Here is a 22,459-nt window from a genome sequence, read left to right on the forward strand (position 1 = left end):
TATTGGATAAAGCAATAGTCATAAGGAACAAAGTGTAACGCTGGACACCGAGAGAGTGAGACGAAGCATAGCAAGAAATTCAATTCGGTCGCGCACTTCAAATTAAATGAGCCAATCACGCACGCGAGAGCACGGCGCGCCAATCACCGATGAACGCCGCTGTGATTGAGCCATCAACTGAGAGTGGGAGACTCAGCGACGAGGCTCCCACCACACGAATTCCGCGCGGAGTGGGAGATACTGCCCGGCTAGCGGAGTGGGAGGGCCGGTGCGCTAGCAGTTAAAAGGGCGCGTTTCGTTAACAAATTTTCGCTCTGTGAAGCGAATGTCACAGAGCTCGAACCTAGCAAGAAGCGGAAACTCGCCAAGCAGGCCGATGACGTACTACCTATATAAAAACCTAATTTTACCCCCTATTAAACTAGTAATCAGAAACGTTCCTATTTCTTTCCCTGATGATGTGTACTGCCTGAACTCAAAGAAGAAGGGTACACTGTCATTACCTCGGTCTCTCGCATGAGAAATCGACAAAACAAAAAGTCTATGCCCATGCTCTTGGTGACTGTACCTAACACACCACAGGCAAAATATTTGCTAGAAATACAGTCGCTTGCTTTTATCAAAATATTTGTGGAGCCGTACGTTAAGCCTAAAGAAGCTTCTCAGTGCTTCAATTGCCAGAGATTCCATCATGTTTCTTATATGTGCCATGCTACCCCACGCTATGTCAAATGTGGGGCTTCGCATGCAGCTTCAGCTGCAAAAAAGATGCACAGGCCCCGGCCACTTGCGCTAACTGTGCTGAAAATCACCCAGCAAATTATAGAGGATGCCCTGCCTTAAAAAAAGCCTCTAAAAAACCAATCAAAAATACTAAAACCAGAAATATCCTAAAGGAAGTACCTAACAGCAACCTACCCGCATCTCAGGTTGTACCTAACGAAGGTATTTCTCAAGGGATCTCACCTTTCGCCAGAGACACTTCAACGCAGAGTACTCTGCTTTACAGCACTATAGTAACCTCAGGAGCATCTAAACCTAAAGCATGCGAGAATAAATCCGAAATTAAACAACAACCAACAAAGCAACAGAACCCTCAAATTACAAAGCCTACAGCCCTTAAAAGTCAGGCCCCACAAATCGAACAAACCCCAGAAGAGGCACTTGCTCAAAATGCAACTTCACGAAGCATTAGAGTCAACTTAATCAACCTTATAAAAGGAGCCATAACCTTAGCCACCGACATAATGGGGGGTAAAATGAACATGGCAGAAGCTGTTACCGCAACTGCCAAAATTATAAATAACATCCTATCACCTGCTATTGAAAATGCCTACGTTTAATAACAACATTCTAAAAATAGTTTTCTGGAACTCGCAGAGTATCATAAATAAAAGACTCGAACTAGCCACCTGCATTCACCAAAACAACGTCACCATATGCTGTACAAATAAAAATTCACGGGAAATCATATGCCATTGTTTCGTTCTACCAGTCTCCCTCTCGAGAATTCGTAAAAAATGATTCCAATAAAATATTCACACTTGCTCCCTCGGTAACTGCTGCAGGTGACCTAAACGCCAAACATTTAGCCTGGAACAGCAGAATAACCAAAAAAATCGGAAAACAATTATTCGACTTCATAAATGACAGTAATCTCTCAGATTCAGCACCCGAATCTCATACCTTTTTCCCCCACAATAAAAAAAATAAGTCTGACCTTATCGACTTTGCCATTTCCAAATTCACCGACCAGTTCTCTTAAGCCTTTACACTAATTGTGAAAAGGCCCCGGGCACACCTCGCTATAACTTCGCAAAAGCGAACTGGCAAACATTCAATTCCACTTTTGAAACTCAAGTTAATTTTAAACCCACACTAACAAACTCTACTCACATCGACGAAGCCACAACAAATCTCACCTCTAGCAAAAAAAATGCAATTCACTCTTCGGTCCCTCTGTCTACCGTTAACAAATACGACCCACCTTTCAGTCCCGAGATTGAAGACCTTATCGATACCCGTAATAAACTCTGTCAAACCCATCGAAAAACTAAAAGCTGCATTCTCAAAAACACAATCAATCACTTGCGTAAAACAATATCAACTAAAGTTCAGGAGCACAGATGTAAACATTGGAACACAGAAGTCGGCAAACTTCAAATTAAAGATAACTCTATATATCGTATGACTAAAGCCTCAACGAAGCCGCGATTAAATATTCCACCCCTCAAAAAATCCCATCAAACTTTTGCGCTCTCTCCTACCGACAAAGCAAATCTTTTAGCAGCAAGTTATAAAAGTAATTTCGCTCCACACGAAGAGCCATCTGACCCACTGCACGTCTTTGAATGCGAAAAAATGGTTTCCGAATTTCTCAAAATCCCAAGCACTGATAACTTCAAAAAAATAAAACGTAAGGAATTAACCAAACATATTGAAAATACTAAAAATAACAAAGCTCCCGGCCCTGATTCAATTTCAAATTTAATCCTCAAAAAGCTTCCTATCTCATGCCTGGCACTACTTGCTCTTATCTTTAATGCCTGTATACAACTAAGCTACTTTCCTGAATCTTGAAAAATAGCTCACATTTTAATTTTTCAGAAAAAAGCTGCATTTAAATCGCGAATGAGGTTGAATGTCGATTTTCCAAGGCAGGGGTATGGAGCCTCAAATATAAAAAATAACGCGAGACGATTCTTGATAAATCCTAAACTTTCTGCTGAAATTACAGGTGAATAGCATGCAATCAATGTACGATAAAAGTAAAATAAGTACGAATATTTATTTAAATAACATTGAAAAAATTTCAGATATTAATGAAGAAGTTATACCTCGATTTTCTGTAAATTTATTCGCTTTATATAGCGGTTATCTCCTAAATGCGGATAAATTCCAGGCGGACTGCATTGCAACTGCGAAACTACTATATGCGGAATTATATTGGTAGTATCCAATGCCACCAACTGTGCACAAAATCCTAGTACATGGATCATCAGTTTAGAAACATTTAATGATCCCCATTGGTCAGTTATCTGGAGAAGCTGGAGAAGCTCGAAACAAAGACATCCGTAAATACAGAGAGCACCATGCGAGAAAATGTTTGAGAGTCAAAACAAACGAAGATATTTTTCAGAGGTTGCTTCTTAATTCTTATCCGGCTCTTGCTATTAGAAGTCTACCAAAAAAAGGAAAGGAATCATTTGCGATAAAAATTGAAAATATAGTAATGATTGTTTGTATATACTCCAGGAGGGAATTTCAATAAATTTTTGTACATTATTCATTTGCATACATAATTATTATTTCGTCAATAATCACTTACCCTAATTTGATACAGCGAATGACATGCATTGGCAGCCATATTGGGTCCGCCGTTTTTAATTTTGAAATTTTTACAACATATTTGGAATCAGCGAACCATAAAGTAGTTAGAAAATAAATTGCATGCAAATCGGATAACATTTCGACTATTGATCACCTTTTTGTACCATCTGAAACACTGTACGACGGGAGTAAGCTTCGACTGGCATAAAACGCCAACTTTTTCTGTGAATTCCTCCACTCTAGCGACATTATCAAAGGTATAAGCTTCACAGTTTTTATAGGGCCCTCATAGAATGTAATCCAAGAGGGTTAAACCACATGAGAGCGGAAGTCATTCAACTAGTCAACCTTTTCCTATGAGTCTTCCGCCGAAAAAATTGCGAAGGATTTGATTTTGTAGCTCATTTTGTTCCTCGCAGTGAAACACCATCATATTGATTTTAGAGTGACCTTTAAAAATTGTAAACAATTTTTTTCTATGAGTAAGGAACTTTAATTTTTAAGATATAATTGAGTTAACGTATTCTTGAATAAATATTGCGAGATACAAATCTACAGAGTATATTTACGGGATCGTTTGCAGTAACGTGTTGGATTTCTGGCAAAATTCGATCCCTCAACAGTGTCACATATTTTTCACTATTAAGCCCAACTTCAATAAAAATTGGTTTAATAGCGTGTTCACCAAGAATCCCTATTTTAAAATAAGTAATCAAATTCTATATATTGCATATTTTGTTATTTAAAGTGTTGTTCCCTTTGAAATAAGAAGCTCAAATGCTTTCTCAAGCTTGGAAACTTTTTTAATGAGGAATATAACATTATTATTCATTATTCATAACATACATTTTTCATGAGGGAAATAAGTGTTAACACACTTCACTCTTCGCCCACTCGAAGCGCCAAATATTATTAATATTTTATAGTATTTGTCACTCAGCAGCCATTCCATCATGTTATTAGCGCAGAAAATAATTTACGTTTACTTCTTAGTCCATATGTCTCACTTAATTATTAATTAAACACTTTTATTATTTGTAATTACTACATAAATAACCTATATTTAGTTGACACTTGTATCCACGTATCCATCCGTGCGTCACCAACGCACACGTCAACCGAGCTTCCGTCGCTGAGCCTAGCGAGGCACTATCCCCACCTCTAACGCACCGACAACCATCACGAAGACCCACCCATTTAAGCAACTGCTAGACAGCCTGAATGGCAGTTCAACTCAGGCACCGTCGACACCAATAGACGAGATGGCGAGCTAGGAAAGTAGTTGTCTTGCTTGTTGTGGATGGCTCTGATGTCGAATCTCAGCAAAGTGGGGGGAATGGTTGGTAAGTGGGTTACTATCGCGAAGGATCAGCTGAGCTGAGCCGTCAGGTACAGCACGGTCAAAGCCACAGACATTGGCTTGAGCCTAACAAAAATAAAAGTATAATTCTGGCAAGGTATCATCATCATGGGTGTGTCTCTTGATTCGAAAAATACATGAGGAAAGTCTGTTGGTTGTGATTTCGTTCTTCGTAAAGTCCTTCTTCTGCTTTGCAGCAACAGCTTTAATGTAGACCTTCCACAATTGTTTGATTAATGCCAAATCATGCAATATGGCTTCCCAAATGGGTACAGTTACTTCAATTTATTATACTGTATGTCGCCTGTGCTACATTTGGCATTAATTATGTCAAAATCCCTTTAAATTTCACTTGGCATTAATTTTAATAATAAACTAAAAAAAGCCACGTATGCATATATGCACTCAGTAACACATGAGCACAACATTTTAGTTCTCTTGCTTGTTGTACGCGGCGCTTCGCTTACTTTACGGCGCCACGAACTTAGCATTGAGTCGGCGGTGCCTGGTTCAACTGGACACGTCGAACCTATCACATGCGAGAGCTCGTGCTCAGGGAAGACTCTCGTACTCTCCCTACCAATAGGTGCACCTATGGTAGTGAGAGTGCCGACGAGAGTCACAAGGAATATCTGCACCTATACTTGCCTTTCTCAGAAGCTCCTGAGAGGAGGGAATTGACAATCGATAGAAGCACCTTTGATTGCCAATTCCGAAAGCCGTATAAATGTCAGCCAACAGAGAGACCATGGGGTTACCATTTTGCGCATTACTGAAACCCCGAAATTACCGATTTTACCGATTATACGGACTTTAGGGATGAGTGTACTATTTCTGTAACGAACATGCACACTTGTCGTTACAAAAATCGATGACATAAATGTTAACTGGCAGGAGCACCTGTAGTTGTAATTTATTACCGTTTCCGCCTTTACCGACATTTATAAAAACACTGTGGCATAAAATTGTACCCAACAGGAGCACCTGTGGATGCCATTTTAGCCGATATAAACGCTAACCTAGAGAAGCACCTATGGTTACCGTTTACCCTAGATTTACCGACAAGCAACGATCGCTCCCACTATACCGTCCCTTACCTCAACCTCTCTTTCCGCAATTACCGTACCTACCGTAGAGGGGATGATTTATGGCACGGATCTTTTTAAACCCGATGGTTGTAAATTTCCGTGTTTATACTTTACAGCGTTCTCCTTTTATTTATAATTTCAGGAACCGGAATAACATGTGAGGGAATTCTATTATTTCCGCCTCGGTTCAGTATTCTTTGCAAATTTTCTACATTTAGCATTGCAATCTTCGCAAATACACACACTCACACATACACGCACCCGCCACACAAAACACTAAGGCTTAAGGTAGAGTTGTAACGATAAGTAGGAACATGAATACTTTAATAATTATTGTAAATTAAAAAGATTTGTTTTTTAATTGTCACTAAAACTTTACCCTGGATAGCCTGAAGCGTCCGCTGAGACAATTTATAGGGAGAAGTAAAAACGGATCGTTACACATTAGAAGTTTAGAACGCAATCATGAAACCTAAGATAAACTTGATCCGAAGATCCCCGGCGTTTACCGAAAGGCCGATCCGAATGCAACTTTGAAGCCGCGAAATTTGAAATTGCCCCTGTGAAACAGCTTCTCCCCGGCTGTTGTGCAATTCGGGTAGCATTCAAGTGCTTCAAACAAGTAAGCGTCAGCGTAAATTGTAATTTAAGTTGCGAAAACCTACAAATTCGTGAAACCCCCCTACTGATAGAAATCTCAGAGTATTCTTAGGCAAAATTACCTGGCCGGTTTGAGACTACTTGCAGGTTCGATTTGAATGATTTAGACTCTGAGATAGTCAGAGAGATTTGGGTCTTTTTCAAAGTCCTTTTAGTGGTCCTTTTAAGAGTGATGCGACGGTAATATAATATTCTTTTGTATTCGTCACGTATCGGGCGAGCAGAGTTATTTACAGTAGCTGGCCATCGATAATCCGACTCTCCCTTTTTAAATTTCTCTTCAAATTATTAACACTTTTTTTTAATTGATGAATTTTCTCATTATACTTATCTATAATTATAACTTATATACTATTATACAATTTTCTAGTTTAATTAAAAAATGTTTTGAGTTTTGGCGTCTCTCATTCCATTTACCAGAAAAGTTTTATTAATTTCAATTTTAAACATTAAAAAAAAGCAACATATCTGAAATCATCGAAACTCGTAGATTCCGAATCATTATGTTTTAGGTTCTTAACTATGAGATTTAAAAAAATTTACTTCTAAATTTCAATTCGAAAGCTTATCAAAGGACCCTTGAGTGTCGGCTACTCTATTGATATAGCCTTTCTGCTTGTTATTTATGATCGAATTCTTATTTCAATTTCAGCCTCGCTGCTTGTTATTTATGATCGTCTTTTTATTTCAATTTCGGAAAGGACCTTTTAAAGCCTTTAAAACATTTAAACGAGCTACCTGGACCTTTAAATATGTCTACCTGCGTGCCTGCGCGGAATTTCAAAGAGCTTCTGAGAGCCTTGAGAATCTTTAGCATATACTCTGAGATTTCTGTCGGTAGGGCCAGCAAAGTTGCTTTCTTAAAAATTTGTAAGCAAGCAAAACATAACACTTTTTCCAACAAAAATGTTTCTATTGTCGAAGCGGTTGAGAAAGATTAAAATGTGTTAAAATATCAATAAATTGAATTTTAATTAGTTAAATCAATTTTCTAATCTAATTTAAAGCAAATGAAAAGAAAGTTGATAAAAATCGGTTAATATCTTCAATACCAGTTGACAGTTATTGTAACTTTACTTGTACCTAAAGATATGCTTAATTACTTGAAATATTAACCGATTTTCATTAACTTTTATTCATTTTCTTGAAATGCTATCAGGAAAATGATTCAGATAATAAGAATTGAATTGAGTCATGTCTTTATGATTTTAGTTATTTAAACAACCTTAAATGCCATGAAAATAAAAGGGTCATCATAGTGGGGGGGGGGGCTTCCGAGCCACTGGGCAAGGCCTGGAGTGGCTTCCCCCCCACCGCGGTCAGGCCGGTGACCGTCGGAAGCAGTTTGGGAATCGCTGCACTATATCATCGTTTGAACCGCGTCAAAGTGTGCAAATGTACTATCACATGTAACAAACGTTTCATAAACTAATAAAAGTGACATTAATCAATTTTATATTTGAAAAAAACGTATTGAAAAAGAACCTCGGCTGGATCAGACTTCCCCCTTGAAAAATAAATACATCATTAAATTTCTCAATTTCTGGTTGGAGTTTGCAGGAATGCATCTTTAAGATAACCAACCTTTCACAGTTGCATAAACTGGTACAGATATGTTGCAGTATCCTAAGGTACTGTGTGCTGCTAGATTGTGACCTATAGCATGGGGATGCTTAGACGAATTTGTATTTACTTTTGAGGGTGATGCTTCATCGCTGATAACATGACCAATACCTAAACCGCTATCTGCAATCTGTAACAGTGGCGTTACTGCATACTTTTAATATATTATTGAAGTAATCCCATAAAACCTGGGTTAAAAATAAAGTTTTGGAGTTATGTGCAAAAAATTCTTGTTTTAACAAATTCATAGAATATACTATTTTTCACTTATAAATCAAAGCCATCTTTAGTAAACATAGAAGCGAACTCAAAGTTTCAAAGAAAAAAATTAACTAAAAGATATACTAAAGTTCGCATTATTACCTGATATATTCTTGCTTCCCAGCTAGGAAACCTATGAAGCGGTGGTGTAGGTGGTCGTTGATCTTGGTGACAGGGTTCATTCCAATTAATTCCTTCTCTACTCGGCGTGTATATCTCAGCGTAATCGTGAATGGCATCTGAAGTAATATCCCTGCTTGACTCTATCACACTAGATATACTTGGCAGCATTACCAGATTTTCAACTGCTGCTGCCAGTTCTTCAGACAATAAACTGAAATTCACGAAATATGTACATTATATAATTATTTGATTGATTTAAATGATCTTAGTCTCATTTTAAAATTGATATTTTAGATTGCAACTAAGAAAGTTTGAAATATTTTGCATCATAATTTAAAATACATTTTCTATTTTATACAGTTGTAAATTGTTAGATGTCCACTTGAACATAAAATTGCGCCTCACTTTTCTTTGTCCAAAATCATCCTTTATTTGACACAATACACATATGTATCTCGCGATTCGCCTCACTCGCTTCCAGAATGCAACGAACTCTCCTCTCAAACACTCTTCCAGGCACGGCTCCTGTTCGTTCATCACTAATCCACATTCCCTCTTTCTCTCTCGCGCGTCTGTATTTCGCGGTCTTAAGTTCTACTCTCGTTCCCTTTTCAGCATCAATTGAGATCAATAAGAAAACATGGAACTAATATCTCAATTGTTCCCAATCGTGTTTCTTAAGTGTGTCAATACGATTGAGAACGATTGAGCATTTTGCATTTCCTATTGTTTCCAATCGGGTACAGGAATTTGGCATGTGATAGAAGTACTTTCATCTGGCGAGAATTATTTAAAGAAGGTTAATTACTTTTTTAGAAGAATGTAAGTTTCAAACAGTATCTGTTACGAAAGAAAGTTAAAAAAATTTTTAAATATTTTTTGCCAGATAAAAGTGGTGCACCACTTTCGATGAAATAAAGAAAGTTGATTTTATATTGGTGAATAAACAAAGATTTTTATTTTTTATCAGGTGTTCTTGAATTGTTTATTGTAGCGCAAATTTTATAAATCGTAATACGTTTTAAAATCAGTTGAGGTAAAAAAATGAAACGAATATTTAAAAAACCTAATACTTCAGAAAAGCGATTGAAGTATTATTAAAAAAATTTCTTAAATGCCAGGCTGTTTATTGATTGAATAGAGTTAAGCAATGAAAAAACACTATTAGAGGTAAAAGATTTTTTTATCAGAAAGAAGTCTCTATTTTTAGTTCTTCGCCGCTATTAACATGTAAATTCATCTTATAATAAAAAATGTTGTGTTAATTCAGCTTCCTAAATTTTTCTAAATTTTCACTTCACTTCTACCCCTAATGAATGGCGAAAAACCAACTTTTTTATTATTCGTGTGGTAGCCACTAAAATCGAAGAATGAGTTTGGAATCATTTCCTGGTTTAAAAAATATGTACGAGTCAATAAAACTCGAAGTTTAGGTTTTCAAAACTGAAACCTTTTTATATCAAGTATTTAAGGCTACATTGCAAATTAAATAATTTAAAGATTTTAAAATTGAGGTTTCTAAACTGCTTAATTTTAAACTTAGTAATTTTGTTACACAACAAAACGACAAATTGTTTAAGCAATTGACGGTCGACTTCCTGCCCCCCCCCCCCCCAAGAAAGACAGTTATCAGTCCCTTCCTTATTTGAACGTACAAGCGCTCAACCCCCTCCCCCCACTTCTTATTAGTACGTAAGTTACGCCACGTGCGGTCAGTTCGTTATTAGAAAACCGTGGCCCGTGACCATCTCGCTTCACTCTTGGGTACCTGGCATCGTCCTCTCGGTACGTTGGTGTATTAGTTCGTCTCCGGCCGTAGTCTTCTCGCTGACGATCCTCGCTGCAGGATCGAAGCTTAACCATTATAATTAATTCCGGGCTTTTCGCTGACGATTCTCCCGTAGGATCGGAGAGAATTTAATTTAATTTTGTCCAAAAAAAAGTTCCTTTGCTGATGATCCTCTCTGTAGAATCGCACCTTAACCATTCCAATTAATTCCGGGCTCTTCTCTCATGATTCTCCTGTAGGATCGGAGAGGATTTAAATTACATATAACAAAAGGGCCCCTTGCTCAGATCCTCTCTGCAGGATCGGAGCTTAAATTCCATGGGTCACCACTACTCACGATTCTCTTGTAGAATTGGAAAAAAGTATTGATATCTTCCGTTTGCTCTTTCTTCTTTATGGTTTAGACGGACCTAATTTTCATCCCACCGTCTAACTCATTAGAAGAACGTCAACTCTCGATCCTCCACGTAGGGATCGGAAACCGTACTCCAGAATAACGTAATTAACCTTGTTTTTCTACACCCACACGTTTTTGGGGGGACCTAATTTTCTCCCCACCGTCTAACTCATTGGAAGAACGCAAACTCTCGATCCTCCCCATAGGATCGGAGGCCGTACTTAAGACTTCAAGTTGGTAATTTATTATTTTCCTATATCAACTTCTTAATTTTAGCATTTCGAACTAAACGTTTCATGAAATTTTAAAAATAAACTATTGTTCTTTGATATGCTAAATTGTAGAAAAACGTCCATACCGTTATATAACAGTTAATGAAATTATGAGATCAACTGGATATAAAGCCCAAAAACCAAAATTCCGCATGTATTAAATTAAGCTTTAAATTATTAAGCCTGTAAATACCATTATTTTTCATGTTTAAATTTAGAAATAGATTAATCTGTAACAGTTTTTGTATATTTCAATCTACAAGTTCATTTCTGCAACTTATTGTAAAATTTAAAAACTTTTTAATTACATAAAGCCTTCTGAACAATCTAATATCATATACAATAAAAAATTGCAGAACTTTAAAATTAAAAGATTTTAAGATTAGGCATATCCAGAACAAATTAATTGAAATATACCAAATTTAATATTTTAAATATTAAAAACTATAAATTTTCAAAAATTTAAAATCAAACTTATTTGAAAATTCAAAATTCTTATATTGCAAGAAACTTCAAAGGATTGGATAAGTTTTTTACTGAACATTTAAAAAATTGTAGAAGTTACCTACAATTTATTCAGTCTGTGTTCCAAAATATTGGCGCCATCCTACGTTTTATAATGACTCCAATCGTTTTTAAGTGGGTATCTTTTAATCTTAGTTAGAGGTTAAGTTGTCAGTACATCATTTGAATATTTCTTTATTTATTAACAAGGGGCTTTTTACTCTTTAAAAAAAATGTCAACAATATCAATTTAAAAAGAATTAAATGAACACCTCGCAATAATATACTCGCTTAATTAAACTACTACTGCCTGCTTGATTATCACACTATATGACTCCAACGTCGTTAAACGGCATGATTTTTACTTTGCTAATGCACATGATTTTAATTTTTCATTCGGTATGCTGCCTGAACAAACATAATATTTTTTTGTACTTAACATTTTTGTTAAACTATTAAAAATATAATTTGGAACTATTAAGCACGTGCACTTTAAGTGTGTTTACAAATGAAAACTGCAGAGGGGGCATTGCCTGCAAGTGGATTTACTCAATTCAATACGTTTGGAAACAATTGACAGAATAAGCAACCATTTAAATCGATTCAACTTATGATCACTGTTAATCGTTATAAATCGTGTCCAAATCGATTAATTCTAGAAGGGATGACATTTCTTGTCCAAAGGATTTTTTAAATGTTTCGAAATTACTGTAGGTACGCCATATTGAACTTTAGCATTACATTCGTTTGAATGATCGATATTACTAAAACGGCAAAACCTATCTGAATGAATGTTTACCGTATTATTAAAAAAAAGTATACAACTTGATATTATAATGCAGAAACCTTTTTGTTATTGAAAAATTTGACTAGAAAAAGTTTACAAAATGTTTAAATTCAATTTTTTGTCCACAACGCACCCTTTTATTCTTTTCTAGTAAGGACATCAAAATTCGGTATAATTTCACGTTTAATTTCAACAAAATTAACTGTTCTCTTCGATAATACGACAGATCGTTATTTTGGTGTGACCGTGCGCCGCTACCACGCTGTCATCCCAGTGTAGCAAGTTGCGGGAGCGGACACCCAGGTGGGTCCAGAAATTCGACTTTCGATTTTTGTGATCAATGCCATCAAAATTTGCTAGTTTTGCAGAAAAAAATCCCTTAACTTTTTATCAACGTTAAGCCGTGGCCTCGGGATTTTTAAATTAACATGAAAATAACATCCAATAACTTTTAATTTTGACCCTCGTAATTAATGAGACAGTTAACGAATGCTCAGTTTGATATATTTTTAAGGATATTTGGTAATCAGCTTTTTTCATGTGAAAGGCGCAAGTGAGTAATTACTAATTCTTTACATAATTTTTAATATCTTAAATAAAAAATATTAATGTTAAAATTCTTTAACTGTGTTATTAAATGCAGAAAATAATAACTTCCCAAGATTAATGGGTGAAAAAAATTGTCTGACCAAATGAAAATCGTTTAAATAATGGTCAAATATTTGAAAAAATATATTACTCTCCACGTTCGTAAATTCGTTGATTCTGTCATTAATTCCAGAAAATAATAACTTTTGACGAGGCTAAGGAGAAGAAATTGTTCAGGTGAAACATGATTACCGTCTTTGCAAAGTGGACATATTCTATGTTTTCGAGGTTGCTGAGTACGAATCCGGAGTCATTGTGATTCTATGACATCACACTTTGCTTCTGACCTAAAGAAAACGTGGCCACTCGGTCATTTTATGTAAAACATGCAATTATTCAATGCAAAGTGGTAATATCCTTTGTTTTCGAGGTCGCGGAGCACGAATTCGGAGTCGCTGTGGTTTTCTGGTGCCACGCTTTTTCTTTAACCTCAAAAAATTTAGCGAATTGGTAACTTTATGTAAAACTTGTATTTTTTTAATGCAAAGTGGTCGTATCCCTACCGAAAGAAATCTCTGAGTATATTCTAAAGATTCTCTAGGGTCAGAGAAGCTCAGAGAAATTCTCCGCCGGCACTCAGGTAGATATATTCAAAGATCCAGGTAGTTCTTTTAAATGTTTTAAAGGCTTTAAAATGTCCTTCCCGAAATTGAAATAGAAATACGATAATAAATAAAAGCAGAGAGGTTGAAATTGAAATAAGAATTCAATCATAAATAACAAGCAGAGGGGCTATATCAATAGAGTAGCTGACACTCAAGGGTCCTTTGTTAAGCTTTCGGATTAAAATTTTGAAGTAGATTTTTTTTAATTTCATAGTTAACAGCATAAAGCATAATAATTCGGAATCTACAGCAAGTTCCTTTTAATTTACGCCCTTCTTGAGTATCGCTATTTGAGTAGCGACGCTCCATCTTTTTACTATCTTGATGGAATCTTTCTCCATGCTCTCCACTGTAATCACACAAATTCATTGGAAAATAGTCAATATGGGAATTTAATATATGTAATTTCAAACTAATATTAAATCCGATTTTCCCAAAGTTCTTTATCCTACTTCTCACAATTCTTTTGCAATTATCACTTTTTTGGTTCCCCAAAAAGTTTTCAAGAACTTTCTTAAAACTGAACCAAGCTGCTTTATGCACTTTTTTCATAGTTGTAACGAAATTCTGATCCTTGATCATGTTCCGGATTTGAGGTCTATCGAACATTCCTGATTTTAGTTTTGCATCCGATAGTTCTGAGAATTTTCCTTGAAGATAAATGAAAAAGCTATCTTCTTGTTCTCTTGCTGATACAAAATTCCACGTTTTTTCAGGTTAAGGATGAAGTGTCATGTCATGAAACTGCAACTACTCCGGATTCGTACTCGATGACCTCGAAAACATAGAATATGACCACTTTTCATAAACGGGAATCTTCCCAAGAAACTGGAATTCCAGATAGCCGCCTATAGGTTAGAGTGAGTTTTGAATGAGAAATCAACTTTTTTAATCGGCAACGTAATTTTTTTCTCGGACCCATTCAGTAGCGATTATGAATCAGCATTAAGCGATAGAGGAACGATAATTCCGGTAGTGTATTTTTATTTACAGACTATTTTCAGGCTTTTTAATTGATTTTGCTGAACATTTGTTATTGTTAACATATTTACATTACGCCACATCAGAATGTTAAAAGTTTATTTATTTATTTCACATTTACCACATATGAATCTTAAATTCACAAAAACTAACACTTCCGTTTTATCTTATCGAAATTACCTTTATCAAAAATGCGGGTATTGAAATTCTAGCCCACTCAGCTGAACACAGCCTGAGGTAACATATAATTGGCATATTCACGGTTATTGAAAATTGTTATGTGCGCATCGTATTTTTACCATTAGATGTGATCTTTTAACCTTCCGTTAGTCGCGCGCACCTCACAGGTGTATGGTTTACATTTTCAAATGCAATAAAGTTTATTATTTACATACATTTTTTTGTTTCCTCCAGACATGGGCTTTTAATGTGCCCAAACGCTTATGAGTTTTTAATTCTGGTAAAAATTGAGAAAGGACCTTACAGGTGCAGTGCGAGTATCGATGGCAGTAAAAAGGGCGCGACTAACGGAAGGTTAAGAACACCATTTCATATTGAATCTCAACCCCTTCGTATGCACATTAATGAATCGTAGAATCCTCATAGGAATTATTTCAAGTTTGCCAGTCTCATTCAACTCTATTCACTCAGCATTTTGACGAATGTGGAATGGCAGATTTAAAGCACCGCGCACAGGTGACCGATTAAAAATGTGGCCAACTGATTGCATTTTTATTATTTTAATCGGAAAAGGACAGATACGCAATGCAAACCAATTCGCATTCTATCGTTTTTTTTTCCTGGGATGTTTCACCCGAAATTAGCTATTTTTGATGTTTTTTGAGGTTAGGGACAAAATGTGACGTGATGAAGGAAAAACGGCTCCGGATTCAAATTCAGCGACCTCAAAAACGTAGGGTAAGCCTATTCTCCTTTCTGGGGCTGCAAACTTTTTTTTAAGTGGATCAGTGTAATTGTATATTGACTCTCTAGTATTAAATAAGTTGGTGTTTCTTTACATTGGCTTTAGGGTCCAGTAATAAAAGAATTTCATTAGAAAATAAAGTTTTTTGATTACTGGAACCTAAGGCCATATAGAGAAGTACCAACTTATTTACAAAGTAAGTGGAAACTCGTCACTTGCAGATTAAAAATAATGTTTTCGTTTAAAAAATTGTTTATAAAAATCAAATAAATTAACTTCTACGAAATCCTTTAACATTATTTTTTTTATAAACATATTGAATAATAAATTGAAAAATATCAAACAGCATTTCTCTGAAAAATATAACGCTAATAATTTCATTAAAAAAACATCTTAACCCGTTGAAAAATACGGCTAGAAGACAAATTTACTAAACAAACAAAAACTTAGCTTTAGATTTGGAGAATATTCACCTGGAATCCATATTACTATTACTGCCTCCTTGAATAGACCCGCTTGCCGATAAATGTCTTCTGTGCCTTATACCAGTTTGTGTCGCGGCAATAGTTTGAATATTTTCTCTTGCAACTTGAGGAAAATCTTCAAGAATTTTAGATTGTCCACGTATCATAGGATCTACTTCAAGCGATAAAGAAACTCTTGTCGAAATCTAGGAAAATAAATATAAGCAATCAATTAAGATTCTACTTTTATAATTTTAGTGAAGCGATTTTGACTGAGCGTGTGTATTTAAAAGAGAAGGGAGATTGATGTTTTATAAGAACAAAATTTTTCGAAAGATCACAATGAAATTCATTTGACATTTTGAAAGATTGCCGATTTTTTGTAAGTTAAATTTTTCTTGCGGAATTACAAGATAAAAACGAAACAAATATTTTTAAATCTTCCCATTTTTCAGTAATAGAATACTCACAGGAGGTTTAAGTCCGATATTTGTGATATGATTGCGTAATAATTCAAGTTGTTGATTGCATTTGTTATTTTGCTCTCGAAGATGTTGATTTTGGTGCTCGAGTTCGCGAAGTTTGTTGGTAACCCATTCTTTAATTCTAGCAGCTTTTGCCTCCACCTGTCTTGCGTCTTGCAAGCGTAGCTGCCTCTAAAAAATAAACTTGTTATTTATAAAGTTTATAGTGCAGGGTATCAACAGTATTCATTACAATCGGCCTTGCACATCAATCACATAGTCGTACATATTTAATATATATTCAATACGTTTCGATATATTCTACCATGGCCTTTCGATTGGTCATAGGCGTTTTAAAAAATTTGAAATTTTGACCTTGGTTTATCAAAATCAAACACAAAATCTAATTTTTTTGTAATGGGCATTTTTTATATATATTTTTTTAATATTATAGAAAGAAATCTAAGATTTTTTGCAATTGAATAAGTGAAAATCCAAGAGGACTTTTTTTGTTATGAAGAAACTGTACACCAAAGTGCTTGACGCACCGACACGCCTGCAAAAATTAAATTAAGTTAAAGCTTTTAAAATCTAAAATTTCGCAGTAATTTGGTAATCTACTTTTTGCCGGTCCATGGCTAAAGTCAGATAGATTCTCATAAAAGAAAATATTTTTTTCTGATAAGAAGTAGGCTAAAGATAAGCTTAATAACTTACATCAAAATTATTTCTTGAATTCTAAATGCAGCTATGGTTTTTACTTGAATTAACCGAAGGAAACAACAATAAAAGTGATAAAGAAAACGTCACAGAATTAGTAAACTAAAAATGTCATAAAAAAATAAGATTCTGTGATTAAAATCACAATTCAATGTTTACTGCATGCTGGTGGTGGTAGTGAGAACCTTTTCGCTGATAGGTGGTGAGAGTATTTTACGGAATTTGTATGGAAGTTGTAAGTGGAATTTAAAGCTGGTAGCCTAAGAGATGAGTAGGATTGTATGAGGTAAATTGGGAAGATAAAAATTAATTGACAATTTAGTTTTAAGATGCAATTTGTTCGAATGGAGAAAGTGAGGTTAGCTTGGCAAGAGATCGGGGGAGTTTTTTTTCAGTTGTTTCGGCCTTCGAGTGGAACAAGAGTGGTTTTCCTAGTATTGGGGGACGTCAAGGGAAAGAAACGGGTTTATGGAGGGATATCTACTGAAGAGAGAGTCCTGGCAGTGCTGGTAGCGAAATAGACAGGGAGGAAATGTTTCACACGCTACGAAGGTTAACAGGACGTGGCCCGGTTTCGAGCGGCCATTTAAGAAAAGCAAAAGAACACGTAGCTTAGGAAAAAATTAGAAGGAATAGAAATGGAGGTGTTGTCGGTGAGGAAGAAAAAAAGCTAAAGTGGAGCAGATGCAAGTAGAGATTAGAGTGTGGAAGGAAAGGACGAAAAAAAAGCTTCAGAAGGTGGAGGGAAGGTTGGGCATGAAAGTAGGTGACAGGGGGAGGGCGGGAATAAAGGTATTTAAGAGAGGGTAGAGAACATTATAGAAAAGAAAGAGGTAAAGTGTGGGAATGAAATGGAGCAGAGGGCGTATAGGGAAGTAATAAAGGCAGTGGCGGTTGTATATAATTAGAGAGGTGGGAAGAGACGTTAGGGTTAATGCGAAGTAATAATAGGAGTAAAGGATAAAGGCGAGTGGAGCGATAACGACCAATGTAGGGTATCGAAAAATAAAAGTAAATGAGAAAACGTGGGTGTGGGATGAAAAGATAAAAAAGTTGAAAGAAGTTCACGGAAATTCGTTACGTAGGAAGTAGGAGAGTAGAAGTTTAGCAGGGTGGAGGAGTAGTGACGTTGTTGTACTATAACGTAGTAGGGGTAAAGAAGAAAGATGAGGATTTATGGAGGTTTATCCGGGAATTTAATGTTGTTAGACTAGTAGAGACATGGGGGTAGAGAGAAAGAAATGGCACGGAATAGAGCCAATGCTGCCAAATGGGTATAGGTGAAGGAACCAGGAGTCGATCAGAGTGAATAAGAAGGAAAGGGCTAGTCTTGAAAATATAACTAGGGTGGGATAGAAAGGGTTAAAGAAAGGGTGGAAGACTTGCTAGTATGTCTTGGTGTTGTAGAGGTATCGGTAATGAACTATGTAGTCATGAATATGCAAGGGTTGGAGGAGACGGATAGATTTCCAATAAAAAGGGAGGGTAAGATGGGAAGAAAATTTCTAACGGGGAGAGGGTGCGCTGTATGAGATCATGGTGTGATGGGGAATGTCAAAGGATAAAAAGAAAGACAAAAGAATAGGAGAAACATCTGTAAGAGGAGCTGAGAAGTGTTAAGATAGAAGGGGACGTACTGAAGACAGTAAATAAATGTAGGAAACGTAAGGTAGGGATAAACAAGAAGATAGAGAGTGAGAAGTGGAGGGAGTTCTTTAAGGAATCGTTTCATGACACCTGTACATGGAAGAGAAATGAGGATAATAGAAGAACCATTGAGGTACAGTGGGAGGATTTTAAGGACGAGGAGATAGATAAGCAGATAAGGCATTAGAGGCCTAAGGTAGCAGGGATGGCCGGGGTAGAGAATGAAGCATTACGAGGGGTTAGGATATGGTCACTCCCGTGTGCAGATGACATAGTGTTAAAGTTAAATGCGGAAAAGTCCAAGGTTATGGTGTTCAGGAAAGGATATGAAAAAGATAAAGGAGGTTACTGGAAGTGGAAGGAAAAGGCGATGCAGGAAGTGAAAGGGTTTGTGTACCTTGGCTTCCTGTTTCAGAGGAATGGGGGATTTGGTAGTAATATAAACGAGAAAGTGAAAAGGGCAAATGTGATGATGAGGCAGGTGTGGTGGCTGGAAAAGGAATTGTTTTCAGATGATTTCGAAAGGAGAATGAAATTGCTCGCATCGCTGGTTATGAGTGTCTTATTTAATCGAGAGGAGGTGTGAAGGTGAAATGAAAGTGAGGTAAACAAGATATAGGAGATGTATGTGAACTTGATACTGGGGACGGTAAGGAATGAACCTAATTATATTGGCAGGAGGGAGTCGGGGAGAACGGGTTCAGGAATTATAACAGGTTGTAAGGCAAGCAAATATGATGTTGAAGGGAGAACAACATATGAGATGTTTAAGGAAAACGGCAAAGGAAGGGGTATAAACGGGTGTAGTATTGGTGGGGAAGAGAGGTGGTAAGATTAAGAAAAAGAAAAGAAAAGATTGTAAATAGGAAAGGAAGTAAATATACGTAAAATGTAAATATTATAAATAGTAGATAGTAAACTCCCACTTATCGCGAAACCACGGAACTAAGATTCACGTTAAGTGAGATCCCTCACGACCTTGATAAGGTATGGATGGATGTAAGTATTCAAGGGTTTTCAAGAAATTTCTGTAAAAAATGGAACAATTTTGTCTGATTTCTTGAAAACGTCATTTAAATATTGGTACCTCGGCGGCCAAGAAGCCAGTTTTTGGATACAATGTTTATATTTTATTTAATAATAAAATTGGAGAGAACAATAGAGAAAAATTTCAGGGACACTCAGTGTAGCCGTATGTGCATGCTCGAAGCACTCTTCATGGACCCTCGTAAAACTCACGAGGCAGACTCCCTTTCATAACCCTTTCATTCTTATGAGATGCAGAGCAGTTAAAAAACTGACATCAGGAAGTTATGGTTTGATACAATTTTAATTAGCATAATTATTTTATTGGCATGATTTGAAGAAATTAAGAAAAAGATTCATGAAAATCGATTAATATTTGCAGTAATTATGGAAATATTGAACTATATACAAAAGTGTACCCTATGCCGAAAACTTGACATCTACTCCCTCAATCTTGAACCTCCATTTTTGTTTTAATTATATACGTATATGTTAATCTCATCTAAATGTTCATTATTTGAAATTCAAGTGAACGAAATAAAAATGAAAAGTTTTATTGACCGAAGCCGTTTCGTAATTGGTTTAGTAAGCTTATCTCAGAATTTTAACTAGTAAACTGGCAATTCATTTAGTGAGGCTTATTTTTCGCATTTATGTAGTAAGACTTCTGAATCAGTACTATTCAACAAAATACTTATTATTCAGACTGAGGGAGCAGTAAAAAGAAAATTAACAAACTACAATTGTACACTTCAAGAAGATGTACAAGTTTGTTATTAATCACTGTTTTATCTGACTCGAAGTTTTTGATTCATTCGTAAAAAATAGCATTAAAAATAACAGAATAAAACATTGGATTGGGAAACTCGCTTAATTTATCCTTATTACTTTCTCTCGATAAAAAAAACGTTCCTGTTTCAAAGCCGTACAAGATTATCGCAACAACTGTTTGAATTTTTTCGAAACATCCAAGTTATTTGAAGTTAATAAGACTTCTTAATCAGTACTTTATGATTGAATCCTCATTATTCAAATTGAGGGAGTAGATGTCAAGTTTTCGGCAAAGGATACACTTTTGTATAAAGTTCAATATTTCCATAATTACTGTAATAAATTCCCTTAAAGCCACCAGACCGAAAAATAAACCTTCATCTATCTACGTAAAAAAATTAAAAATCTATAAAAAATTCCCTTAATAGAATATCAATAGTATTATTGACTTTGATAAATCAAGGTCAAATTTCAAAATTATTAAAAAAATGCTTATGCCCAATCAAAGGCCATGAAAAAAATCGATCGAATACGCCTAGGATAAGTGTTTTTAAATTATGTACTAAAGCAGTAAATATTCCTGCAGCATAAATTATCAACAAAAAACTTCTAAATTTAACCTCTCTAATTTGGCTATAATTTGAAAAAATCAAACAAACAGTGGTTGGTAAAATTGCTGACCATTAGGACAATACATATCCCAAGTTTAAGCCCGATTGAACATATCGAATTTTCAAGATAGAACATTTAATAAATAATACACCACATGCATGATCTTGCGCGTTGCGATTTCTTGGGCCGCAAGATCGTTCTTCGTCAATTGATGTGCCCCAAATGAGAAGAGTAGAACCTGGGCGGTAATTATGTTAGTCGCAGATTTCTATGCATCTCTCACTATATGTGGATCAACTATAGAGCTTTGCAAAACGCAGATCATAAGTCTATGTGAGGTTGAATAGAAAGCTTCCCGGGAGTCAATCCACAAAATCAACAGGGAGCGCTAGTGGGTTGCTGCGTATTTGCTCTGCCACAACTGGGTTTCTGTTTGGATTCCTTTGTAATAGAACCAAAGACCCTTTGACAAAGCCACCGAACGCGTGCTGGAATGACGGCTATAGAGTTTCTGTACCAATTTCTACTGAATTAAGTTACAATAATTAATAAGTAGTCGCAGAAAATTTTCTCGGGGCGGTCTTAAAGGTATAAAAAAGCCTAAGCATAACAAACATGCCGATGGCTAAATGGCACCTGGGTTAGGTGTCTTAAAGGATGATTCTGGGATGCCGTTCGACATCTCAGCGTGTGCAGTCTTATTCTTGCATGTGGGGTTCTACAAGGACGGATGAACCCTTTTTCTTGCTGCTCGTGGAAACAATAACGCCTCCTTCAAACCAAAAAAAAGTTGTAAATTTGGTTAAAACAAATCGAACGCGCAGAGCACCCGACAATAGGTCGGCAAACAGTGCGGATTACCCTAGTGTTAGAGGTAGCAAAAATAATTCAGGTGAAAACACGACGACGAACCGACGAAACGCCCACATTGAATGGAACAATTACCTAAAGGATGACTTGCTAGGCTATAACGAAGCCAGCATTATGCCTGTTCGCGGAAACTTTATGCCGCATATGCACTTGGTGGCGCCAGAAACACCCAGAACTTCAGCGCGTGTCGTATCAGTCTTTTTCAAATAATGCTTTTTCCAAAAAAGTCGATATGTACACGGAGCGCTTCCCCAACCGCTTCTTGAACAAGCCGTAGGCGAAGAGAAGAAAGTGATATTAAGACCAACCGAGGAAAGCAGGCACTTTCTGAAAGATGATCGTGATTTCAGGAGAAGGGGGAACACTGAGGTCCACGTTCCTTCCAAGCCCCAAGACCTAGCTCAAATGGATACCTCCTTTCGTGATGATATCTTGGAGGAATACGACTTCTGAAAAATATATTGTTGAGATTACAGTTCAGCGAGAGCTTTCGCTGATTTAAATCGAAGGCTAAAACCGACGATGGATCAAA

General features: G+C 36.2%; 1 protein-coding gene across 7 annotated transcripts in view; it reads right to left on the reverse strand.

Moving 5' to 3' along the window:
* Window positions 1-22,459, reverse strand: part of LOC117175209 (uncharacterized protein CG43867) — a 629,535-nt gene that overhangs the window by 165,135 nt on the left and 441,941 nt on the right. For all 7 annotated transcript variants that reach the window (XM_033364853.1, XM_033364852.1, XM_033364851.1 and 4 more), the window contains 4 exons: window positions 16,288-16,473; window positions 15,827-16,023; window positions 8,425-8,656; window positions 8,023-8,191 (listed from right to left, as the gene is read on the reverse strand). In XM_033364853.1, coding sequence (XP_033220744.1) covers window positions 8,023-8,191; window positions 8,425-8,656; window positions 15,827-16,023; window positions 16,288-16,473 — 784 coding nt within the window. The remainder of the gene's footprint in view (window positions 1-8,022; window positions 8,192-8,424; window positions 8,657-15,826; window positions 16,024-16,287; window positions 16,474-22,459) is intronic.

Source organism: Belonocnema kinseyi, chromosome 6 (genome assembly GCF_010883055.1).
Source record: "Belonocnema kinseyi isolate 2016_QV_RU_SX_M_011 chromosome 6, B_treatae_v1, whole genome shotgun sequence".
Classification (NCBI taxonomy): Eukaryota; Metazoa; Arthropoda; class Insecta; order Hymenoptera; family Cynipidae; genus Belonocnema; species Belonocnema kinseyi.